The following is a 12,375-nucleotide window of genomic DNA, read 5'->3' on the forward strand; positions in this document are numbered from 1 at the left end:
AGAGAAATTCTGGTCTGAATTCCCATGAGAACTTGATCCTGGATTCTGACTATCTCTGCCTGGAGGGGAGGTACACCTGCAGACCAGGATAGGGTTTGTCTGGTGGGACCCACCCCCGAGGATAGCTGTGTGATAGATATGTGGTTAGATCCTTGTCAGACCCCATCTGGTGGCCCACTCTGGCTGTCATGCCCTAATATTGATCCGGGTAGTCTCCCTTAGACTTAATGTTCTTAACTGTATCAAAGCAGAGACCTAAGTGCTTGGTGGCAGGATAACAGTCAATATTTCTTTCTAAATTCAGATGCCTCGCTCTTGCCCAATGTAGATGTAGAAGGTTATCCGGCATACGTGCAAGAGGAGCTGAGTGTGCAGCAACTGCTGGTTCTGCAGACCACTGTGTTTTGATTCCGTTCGGGAGCAATAGCTATAGAGCTTCCTGGTTCACTGAAAGTGAAACATTATGCATAGGGGATGGGGTGAGCATGCTTTCCTTTATCCCAAATTGTCTCTACATCCAAGGTGTAGGGTCTTTGCTTCTAAAAATGACCCTGTCCCTAGTTGGCATCATGTGAATGTCCCCTTTGCGAGGCACCCAGCATACTTCCACCCCACAGAATGAGGCAGCAGACTTTGTCAAAACCCCTTTAGACTAGTATTGCTGCTTAACTTCGAAGTACACACAAACCTCTATTAGTGGCTGGAACAAATACAGGCTTGAAGCAGAAATGCAATTTTTGAAAAACACCATGATCTTCATAATGTAATCGACCAATGGCAGGGTGATTGGGGTGTGATATTTGAGGAGATATCCACTGGAGGGAGATGGCCCTCAGACAGACTCTCCATCCATAATACGAGTGTAAGTCTTATGTCATTTTACGATTAAGTCACTCTTCAGGGAGTATGTGAAGTGTTGTGTTCTGCTTTGTTTGGGTAATGTAGCAGTGTTGAGGTGCAGCAAACATCTGGACAGCACTTAATCCAACTTTTTTGCTGTGCGTAGCAATGATATTTTTGCAGTAATATTGGGATCCCAGAACAAGAGGAATACGTCACAAGTAGAACAAAAGAAGTCTGTAATGGAGCTCTCAAGTATCTGGGGCATCCTTCTGACAGGAATCTGTGCATAGATGTTTTTTCAGCAAACAAGTGGCTCTGTGATCCCTTTGGCAACCACGTGTTTGCCTCTCGCCTGAATTATCAGATGACAAGGTTTTACATTACTGAATGCCCCAACCTGGTAGCAGCTAGGACGGTTGCCTTCCTGTAAATTTGGGATCTCGTTTCCCTCTATGGCTAAGAGCTGCAAGGCACCTTAGACAGTTTCAACCCACAGGTGTTTAGGACAGCATTCGGGTCACGTTTCAAGACCTCTAGTGCTTGTCTTGAATGTCCTGGTTTCACGTTTAGGGGAAGGAGCTTACTTTGGTACCATTCGGGTATTTCCGCTGGCCATGCTATTGTGGAAATTAATCCAGTGGTAGGGCATGCACCTTTGTATGATTTGTCCTCAAGGGAGTGTGTTTTCTACAGTCACTGTGTGTGAACGTTCCATCCTGTGGATTTCGAATTGTGTGATTTGCCTTTTTGAGACATTGCTGTCTCAAGGACCTCTCAGACAAGCTGGCAATACTACTGTATCTTGTGTCCTACCACTGGGGGTTGTCTCACTGTTTCTGATGCAATTTATAAGCACACATATATGAACACCAGAAGAACATTTGTACAGCTTTCAAGATCCTCGCCTGCTCCTAGGCATAGTGCAATGCTTGCACTATTATGAGCGGATTCGGGTGCCTTCTCGCTCTGGGCTGAATCAATAGCTACAGACCTCCCTCCAGAAGTCTTTCCATGGAGTCTTAGTTCCTAGAATAGATAGTTGGTTCTGTGAGGTGCTGGGACAGGCAAGAGTAGGCACCTAGCTGTCCAGGGGCCACTTGACCTGAGGATCCATGGCGTCCAAGTTTTAGCAAAGGGGCTCGGCTGGAGGATATATTGAAGGCAACAGACCTGTTTTACAATTATGCATTTAAGATAAATTGAACCCCAGTGGACTGATTACACTTGTCAATTGTGAGTTATCTTTGAGCAAGCACGATACTTGCCTTTGTCTCTTTCCTTAGAGTGTAGATTGCATTTACTTACTAGTAGGTGGAATTGTCATTCTATTAAAGACTTAGAACTAGGTTTTATCCTACCCTGCCATGTGCATATGATCCATTTGATATGCATTGCTTCCCTACCTCATATCTACCTCTCCTTTCAACACCAGGACTAATTCCTCCATACAAGGACACGGACCCGGTCCTTCCCCATTCCCATTTTAATCCGGGGCTGAGGAGCACAATGGATTGCTGTGGTTGTGTTTACTTCTTTCACTCGATGCTTTCAGCAGCTTTCACAGGTTCTCCCTTTATGACAGCATTATGTCCTCGATGGTTTTCAATGCGATTGACTGCCAGTAAAGTTTACTGTGCGCGTTTATTTTGAAATCGGATTACATCACATCACCATGTAAAGTAGCCAGACTTCTTACATTGTGAGCATACAGACATTTTACACACCAGAATAAAAAGAACATATATATACAGGCATGACTGTAGCACATCAGCGGATGTATTGCTCATATTAGAGAACAAAATCAATGAAAGTTAGGAAAGCATGTATGGTTTATCTATATTACAATGCTTGTTTTGGTGTGCAAGGTGCCATACCAGTGTTTATTGGTGAAGGATTTCATAACCTATTGATCAATCAAATGTCGTGCAACATAAACTTAAGGCTAAACATGCAATCAATTGTGCCTTTTATAATATGCAAAAGATTTACCACTTGGGTGTTTGGATCCTCATTTTCTTTTTTTATAATATTTACACTTAAAAAATCCTTCCCTTTAAAATATTAAACGGGAGATTTCTTGTATTATCTACATCTTTAAAATGCAAACGAAAAAGTACAGTAACAAACAGATGCAAGCATCTGGTTATGAAGCTTCATCTTGCATGTGAACACAAGGAGTGCCTCTGTGGTGGAAAAGGGCTGTGATGCCTTTTTGCCGATTCAAAATGTATCACAAGAAACATGTATTGAAATGGCCTTGAAGTGAAGGAGGCTTGGAATAGCTCATTGTGGGAGGGCTCACGAGAAAGTGGAGGCTGTGTTCTGACAGATTGAGGGACCAATGGTTGCAAAAACTGAAGCCACTAGAAAGGGACTGTGCAAATGGAAGGAGGAGAGGCCTCTTGACAACAGCTACACATGTATGGAGATGGAAAGCCAGGGCTAACACAATTTTACAAAGTGAGCTAGCCAAACGTTTGCATTTATTTCAGAGTGCACATTATGACAATTTGGACTGCATTGATAACAAAGCCCACCTGTTTTGTCAACCTATGCTTCTCAAATCACAGAACATGAAGTACTCTTATACAGCAGAAGCAAGTGCAGTTCAGGGTTGACACTTTTTGGGTGGTAAGTAATGGACATCTGGGTGGTTAGCTCAGGAGAAAAGCGCTGGCTTCTCACATGGCACCGGCCTGAACTTCAAAACGTGAATCGACTGGCAGGTCTGATCAACATTCCGTGGTCAATAACATGAGTACAATTAAATGGGGTTCCAATAACTGCTGCTATTACAGCACATAGAAGATGGAGGAAGTTGGAATGCAGACAGTATATTATACCCACATGTAAGTGTGCCATGTCCACTTAACTTTGCCAAAGTAAGCACATGCATTTTACAGACAGTTTAAAGATGACTGTGACTGGAGTATTCTGGGAACAATGAACGTAGATGGTATTTACTTTGCATGGTCATTTCTAATTTAATGATGACTGATGTTCATTGTTATTTAGCAGTAGCAATGGTAATTGAGGAGCGAAGGCTTTACTCTTAATTTACATCTGTAGTTGACATAATTTGTGATCTTTGTGCACTTTATGTGAATTATTCTCTTTTTGGCATTACAACCTTTCTGTGGGCAAACGGTTCTGTTTATATATTGGAGATATCATTAAAAGAAACACCAACCATGGTACACTTCATTCAACAAAAGCTGGGTTTGAGAAGACTTGCTGAGCTAAGCAATATTCCTCAATGCTATGCTATGTAATTGGGATTTTAAACTGCACAACGCTGCCATTTGCATGCTCTCCGGGCACACTGGCAGGTCTGAAAGAGTAGGGTTAGTGGGGAGACAGGGAAAATGCAAGATAGCTTTCCCGTTGTGTTGATGCATGCAGTTTGAGAGTACCCTGAGCTATGCCTAAAGGTCTGTTTCTAGTTATGTAGGGATGGAGCTGGTCAAGCAGGCCAGTGACAAGACCATGCATGTATTTGTGTACTTGAGGGTGCGTGGTGCTAGGCTGCATTGGCCGAGAATGTGATATGTAAGTAGACTGTAGAGATGTAGCATTCTGTTGTTTGATGGGTGTGGAGAGGATATCCTAGAATCTCTAAGTAACGAAGAGTCACAGGTTATGCCTCATACGTTTTTTATAAACAAATACATATTATTGAATTGCCATGTGTTAGTGCCTTAGTTTGTATGCATATAATGTCATTTGATAAATCAACACCAAATTAGATTTCTCAGCCTAAAACTTAATTTTATCTTTAATGCTCGGAAAATATTGTCACAGAAGGTTGTCCAATGGTGACAATGCTGTGCAATCTTATAACAAACAAGGATGTCCCATTAAACCCATTGGGAAGTTTAATATACAATATTGTTAATATGGGTGCTATTATAAACCTTATTACATCTTGCTTATTTAGTACAACAGATGCCAAGAAAACATCTCCAAACTCTTTTCACTCACAAAAGCAAAATAATTATTTTTATCGAAAAACAGTTCACAAAATGCAATAATAAATTACAGTAATTGTTTTGTAGTTTTGAACGAAAAGGTATCGGGGATTGCTTTTGGCATTTGTTGTACCTGATAATGAAGATTAGTTGAATTTAAGGTTCATAATGACAGTTCTGTTGCAAATATAGCTTTTTGTGTTTCTTGTCACAATACTGTACAGTCACATTAAAATACATAATTTTTCAGACTAATGTGAAATGCAGGCTGCCTGAAAGGAAATCAATGAAATAGTTAATTTTTGGAGGGAATGTGAAAGAGAGTGATATGTAGATAGAGGTATTTGTGCATTAAGGATATGAATCATATTGAAAGACGCATATCACACAAACCAGACAAGTATTCCTCATTGTCAGGCTCCAGCTGAAGTGCTTTCTCATAGCACTCAATCGCTTCCATCTTTTCTCCATCAAGTTGATGCATGTATCCAAGGGCACCAAAAGCTGTGGCATTCCGTGCATTTCTTTGAAGCATTTTCTCAGCTAAGCGCTTCAGACAAACTTTACACATATGACGTTCATAATTTGCATCTTTGATCATCAGCCCTCTTTTATAATGCCTGATGGCTTCAGTTTCCGATTTTTTGTGATATTCTAGGTAGCGTCCGTAATTTAAGTTTACCTGTTGACTCTCTTGAGGAGTAAGATTAGCCATAGCAAGGACTTTCGTGAATGTTTCCTCTGCTTTTTCGTATTGGTTTGCTTCAACGTACATGTTTGCCAGGTCCGTATATGCATAAATAAACATAGGTTTTTTTTCGACAACCAATTCAAAATGATAAATTGCATTTCGAATGAGTTCTTCCTTTTCAACGTTAGAGCTTCTGGGAGGATATGATAATTTTGAATATTTCTCATTTTTCTTCATCTGATTTAACTTTTCCCTGTAGCAAAGACCTATTTGGTGATGGAGAATCCCAGATGTTGGTGTCAGGTTTATAGCCCGTTTCAGAAGCTTCAAGGATTCATCTGGTGACCCCTTCTTTCTGTAGAACTTGGCAGCATAACGGAGGAGATATGGAAGATCTGGGGTCTTCTCGAGTGCCTCGTTCATGTATTGCTCAGCCTCTTCATATTGTTTCATCTCTTGCAGTTTCAAACTAAGAAGACTCATGACAACAGTTTCCCTTGGATTCAACTTCACTGCACGGCGCAACAATTCTAAGATTTCACCATCACTTTCGGTGGTTTTCTGTTTAAAAAAACCGTAGAGACGATACTCTGCTATGGCATACCCATAATTCCATTCTGGTTCATCAGGTTCCAATTCTAGAGCTTTTTGGAAACAATCCTTTGCTTTTTCATAATACCTTCCTGCAAACTTAAGACAGGACCAACCCTGCTCTCCATATATTTCAGAAAGTTGAACCTTATAGCGGAAAGGGCTTGATAACGCTTTGCAGGCATCTTCAACTTTGGTTATGTATGTGTGAGCATCGTCCAGTTGGTTCAGGTGATAGTACACCCAGGAGAAATTCCCATAGGTAACAATGCTTTTCCTGTCTTGGTCATCAGTATGATTCTTCTGGATAAAATGCGCTGCCTTCTGGAGACTTTCAATAGCCTCTGCATTGTTTCCTTTCAGGTGCTTCGCATAAGCAAGCAAATTGTATACCATGGACTTGTTTTCCGTTATGCCAAATTCAATTTGCTCATACATTCTGTCCTCCAAATCATCAAGGTTTGTGTCATCCCTCAGCAGCCCCCACGTGAAGTGGCATTCCATTTGCAAGAGACTTTGATTCAAGTTATTTTTGGTAACCTCACTGTAGACATAAAGATAACACTACATTAATGCAAACATAACCATAGCAAATTGAACAAGTCTATAATACTTCAATTGGCAGATGTATATGATTTACAAAACTGCGAAACCACATCATGAATGTGCAAGTAAAATAGAGTAAATTGAAACATGAATCACATATACAGAAGGAAAATAGTATATAGATCACTGTTTTTGGAGTTAATTTCTATGCAGGGTTAATTTCTTCACTTATTTTAAGGTGAACACCTTTTAATGCATCATCCTTTAGGTCATTTTTGGGAAATATTCACTTGAAGGTTTCATGAATTTGCATATAATCAATAGTCATGAATCCGTTCCATCCTACTGAAATAGGAAGAACTAACCTAAGACAAGGAAGGGTTTAAAACAGTTCCACTTGTTTATTGGCAAAGCAAAGGGGTGTCCAGGTTCACTGCCATCATCAGTGTTTATTTTCTTTATTTAGAAGTTGTGAATACACTTAAAAGAAAATCAAATACATTATAAAACAATATTAACCTTAAATGCCTGATTGAAGAAAACCTAATATGAAACTGGATCTGACACAGATTCCAGAGGTGCCTTGAACAGGACTCTAAAGAGGATTCCACAGTAAACATTAGGGACCAGATTTGAAAAGGTTGTGACATCCAGTGTTGTAAACCTTCAGGTAAAGATCTCTTGGATACAGAAGATTTCCATTCAAGGGAAAGGTAATGTGTGGATATTATTAGCACCCGGCGGTGTCACTCAGCCAATAAGTGGAGTAGGAAAGTATGCATTACACAATAGCAATTGCCTGGATTCTTAACTCTTGAATCGGGTTGGCACACTGCTGGACCCCACACCCTCTGAGGCTCCAAAATAGGCCACCTGTGAGGAGTCAGTAATGCAAGGCGGACAACTGTTTGATGATTTATCAAAGTATGCCATTTTATTCTTAAAATAATATTTTAAAAAAATGCTTCACTGATCCCACTCTACTGTGAATTTCCCTGCCTATCCAACTCTAAGGGAACCCACTCTAGCACAGAATAACTGGCTACACACTCAGCAATAAACATGCAAAGAAAATATATGGCAATACAACATGACATGAACAACATTCACAGTTCCTGAATAACCTTCTAATGTCCTGGGTAATTTTCCTTCCCCAGAATTCAAAGTCAACTCTGGAAATATTCAACCAAAGAAAGAAAGGTCTTGAATAATGTCATGATGTTTCAAAGTCCAAGTAAAAGTTCATTAACCAAAGTTCCACTGGCAACAAATCTCTTCTCCCTGGGTAAAATATTCACTTTACACAAAAAAATGTGTCAGAGTTCAAAAAGGAAATGCAATCTGCACACTGTTAGTAACACACATTTCTTGGTCAACAGCTAGGATTTATTTAGTTACAGTTTGTAACATTCACAATGGTATATTTGTCAAGATGACTTCTCAGTACTGCTGCTTCTATTTCAACAACCACACTTCTACTTGATTTACAATGAGTCACCTTTCTCTCATAGTATTCCACCTTGTTTAGACTACTGCAATGTTGCATCGACTGACAAGCAGATATACCACCACAGTTTCAGTACTTTGGACTACTTTCACAGCTTCAGTGATTTGACTTTTAGACAGGCTTCAACAAGATATACTTTAACGTACTTCAACACCCTGTGGTAGGCCAGGCACTCTTCCTCTGAATATCTATTTTTAAAAGGGGCAGCCTCTTTGCCTCTCTTGTCTGTCTGCCACAATGACAATTTGCCTTTAAGACTCACTTCTCTCTGCCTTCCACAGTCTTTGGCACTACAGGTTGTGTCTTCTTCAAAATCATCTTTACAAGCAGTCTGTTTCCCTTCACCAGCTTCACCTATACCTTTCTGCCAGCTATCAGCCCAATTAATTATCCAGAAACCTTGGTGTGACTCTGTCAGCTTCAGGTAATGCTTGCACACTTGTATCTTAGGCCAATTAACTGTTAGTAACTTCAAAATATAGTTAGATTGCTTTTCAACTTCGAGAATGTTAATATGGGGAAACACTTGGCATGGGATATGCTTGTTCTCTGCTTCAGTAATATATACATGTTAACTTCTTATTTGTGAAAGGTATGCCTTGTTCAAGTAAAGAATAGAATGCAGTCTTCCTTTAGAAATCACAATTAGGCACACGCAACAACTCCATGATGTCGTTTTCAGAGTTTAAAAATGTAAATTTCGGTATTGAATTGTATTCTCATGTAACGTGAAGGAAAGAGTTCAGTCCTCCTTTGGGAATCACAATTAGGCACATGCGACCATGTAGTTTTTAGAAGTTAAAGACTGGTTGGGTATTTGGTAATGGTCTTTGCAACGTTCAATTTCTTTAAATGGTGTCTCGTGACCACTCCTTCAAATAGTAACAGTCTTATAATGGTGAACAATGGATGTAAGCAGTATTCTCTTCATACGCGAGTAAAAGGACTTTTCATTTAAACTCAAGTGCTACATTTCCCATTATTCAGGTACTTCAGAGTAACAGTCTTAGAATGGTGAACAAGGGATGTAAGCAATATTTTATTTCTACGCCAGTAAAAGAACTTCTCATTTACATGCAAGTGCTACATTTCCCATTATTCAGGTACTTCAGATTCAATTAACAACTTCTCGCTTTACTCATACACGAGTGAATGGGGAACTAGATACTGTTGTCGGCAATGCTTGCACAAGGTATTAGAGTGCTGAGTTTCACTTACCGTCTTCTTCAACACTTGCTCTGTGGCTTGCACTGATTCTACAACCTCCACCATGTCTTCTGCTGCTTCTGGCTGCTTAAGGACACACACCCTTCCTCTGTGAAGGTGTCTCTGATCCGGCCACACATTCCTGGAGCCCCTCTTGCTCCTGAGACTCACGGCTTGGTAACTGCTCCTCGCCTCAGTGTCTTCAGCACGTTCAGTACGCGGCAACCATGGCAATCGGGCTCACATGAGGAAAGCCAGGTCTCCTGCACGCCTTCCGCTATACAGCCACTGCACTTCAGAGTTTGGGGAAACAGGACCCTCTCAGAATATGCAGGTGAAATCTGCTCTCGCCATGTTCCGGCATCCCTTTTGTTCTCCCACTTCTGCTTGGTTTGCCAGTCTCGTGCCTTCTGCCTTCTTCCTTCTGATACTACTGCTATGGCTTGCATTCCAGTCACAGTTCCAGCTCCCTCATCTTCTTCCAATTCCATGCAACTCAGGGTGGTTTGTATGCCTCCCAGGTTTTTTCAGGTGTGGGCTCGTAGGCCAATTGCCTGACTCATGCAACTTCAATCCTCTTCCTGGTCCCAGTACATCTGGGATTCTGGGACGTGTAGTGCCCTTCTGCAAATGTGTTTCTTCTAGCAATTTTAAGATTTGTTTTCCCTGAACACATTAAAAGATGGACTGTTAGAATTAGCTGTTACAGAGGAAGGTAAGTTATTTAAGACAACATTTCCATACTCCTTTACATTATACCCTTGGGAGTAAGAAGGGTGTTTTACTTGGGAAACTTTGGAAGATTCTTCTGTTTTTAAAGGGGAAGTGCGCTCAAAAATGGTATTGTCCCGATCGTTCTGGCATGTCATGTTAAGCATACTGTGATCAATCATAAAAAAGGTTCCTATGCATCTTATCTTAGTTTTCCTCACTTTTACACATGCAAAAACAACATGTAAGGCGTGGCCATCTTGTGCTAATCTTATCCGTCGATGCATTGTTCTAAATTCAAATGCCCTTGCGGCAATAATACAGATCGCCCGCCCCTGAAGCTGACATCACTTGTCCGAACGATCTGCTCCACCTATTTTCATTACATTCATGGCCAGCGTAGCCCAACGTGCCACGTCATCACCCACACCTGCAGAAACAGGAAGATCAACACAGATAGCCACACAGAGAGCGTACCTTCTCTGTCTTGCAAAAAATATCAATAGTCTGCAATGTAACAAGTGCTTTTATTTTTTAAAGACCGTTCACAAGAGTATAAAGTCCACGAAAGGACCAATATTTTTTTGTCCATGTAAGTCAGAGCTAACAAACATTGCATGACTCATGGCATGCTGTTTACGATGAATGGTAATTCTTGTGTGTCCTTGTGTTTCCTTATGTTACAGTAGCAAACATTCGAATGATCCATTTGGTGCTCCGTGTGGGAGAAGAAATTGATTATTTGCACTTTCAAGCCCACCGCTTTTGTTTCTGCATTTTGCTACATCTGGAATGCTGACAGGTAGCTCATTGTTGCTGGAACTGCCAAAGGGCAGATTGGTCCCAGTCGGTCGTCCCACATAACGGTGATCGAAAAAACACTGTTTATGGTAATCCGCCAATGTTGATTGAAGAATCCGTCTGCTGGTAGCTGGAAACTATTGCATGGGCAGTACGGTGCAAAATATCTGCGAACATAACACAATAAAAAATACATTTCAGTACCCATTCTGTACTCTAATATAACAAGTTACTGTATAACTCATAACTGTTTGAAACCAAATCATAAGCACAAACCACAAATATTGAACACAGGCATGACAACATGGGGTAGTACTTGAGACCACCAGTTGCGTACAAGTTGTGCGCTATGAAGTAGGTATCGCTCCCAATGCGACGGAGAACCACATGGAGAAAACGAAGAACAAAGATAGCAACCTTTTAGGTTGAGCCACTGACAGATGTCATTATAACGAAGCTGGCAAGATGACTGATCGATGAGCAACCGCTCTGTACGACGTATCGCATAAGTGCATAAGTGTAAACTAACTTTAGGACTGTCCACTCTCAATATAGTAAATGTTATCATTTTTGTGGCTATTCCACAACTGGTGTCCTTCGAGCAGTTGCTGACTAGTGTTCAAGCCCAAATAACAAAAAAGGCGCTTGTTTTCAGCGATCGGAGGCAGAGAAGTGTAGGTTTTGATTTTGAAATAGAATGCAGGGAAAACAAAATACAAGGCAATGATGCGTGCCTGTGTTTCAGAAAAGGAAGTACAGTTTCAAACTTCCATGTAAAATGTTATGCCACGTTAACGTGTAAACATTCCGGAATGGTGTGTGTTGCTGCAACACACGTGTTTATATCAGCCCTTAAAGGAAATTCTATATAAACCCCACCTCACCCTCGCCCAGAACTGTTTCATGCCACCAAGCGCATTCCGTGTTGATGTAGTAGTCGGCTGTAGCATATTATCATACTTTTCACAATGTTACTTGTGAGAGTTAGATAGACCATACCTTTGCTACATGGAGAGATGAGCTCAGCTTACACACGCTGTAATTTTCAGATGGCTGAGCAAAAAAAACAATTGTAGCCTGCCATCCTACGTAATACTGTTATGTACACTGTCTTACCAATCAACGGTGCATTTTCAGACACTGTGTGTGATGTCATTACTGGTGCTGTGGCCTTTCGCAAGGCACCAACATTCACACTGTATTCAGAGAACCTTTGTGATACTTTTTTTGTATTCTGTACATTTAAACAGTGTTATCCTTGCTAGCTGCTGTGATGCTGGAAATGCATTGGAGGGGCAGGGCCTCCCTGTCCTTGTCCTGTAGTCCTTTTTCATTTGTGTTCTGTATTATTTTCAGACAAGGAGTCCATGTGGGACTCCTGACAGTGCAGCTCTTCCTGTTTTTGGTTTGGTGTACAGACCCATGGGATACCCTTATGGCACTCATGGGTGTGGGGTACAGCCCTGTGCCGCAAGTGTATGTTTTTGGGCACCTGTGTGTGGCCCACAGAG

General features: G+C 41.0%; 1 protein-coding gene across 4 annotated transcripts in view; it reads right to left on the reverse strand.

The window, feature by feature from the left end:
- Positions 1-2,465: 2,465 nt before the first annotated feature.
- Positions 2,466-12,375, reverse strand: part of LOC138472861 (interferon-induced protein with tetratricopeptide repeats 5-like) — a 163,388-nt gene continuing 153,478 nt past the window's right edge. For 3 of the 4 annotated variants that reach the window (XM_069611248.1, XM_069611246.1, XM_069611247.1), the window contains exon 2: positions 2,466-6,637. In XM_069611248.1, coding sequence (XP_069467349.1) covers positions 5,176-6,637 — 1,462 coding nt within the window. In that variant the 3' untranslated portion in view covers positions 2,466-5,175. Of the gene's footprint in view, positions 6,638-9,364; positions 9,388-12,375 lie in introns of those variants that run through there. The other variant, XM_069611249.1, reaches the window with a different exon arrangement.

This window comes from Ambystoma mexicanum, chromosome 8 (assembly GCF_040938575.1).
Source record: "Ambystoma mexicanum isolate Mex_15411 chromosome 8, UKY_AmexF1_1, whole genome shotgun sequence".
Classification (NCBI taxonomy): Eukaryota; Metazoa; Chordata; class Amphibia; order Caudata; family Ambystomatidae; genus Ambystoma; species Ambystoma mexicanum.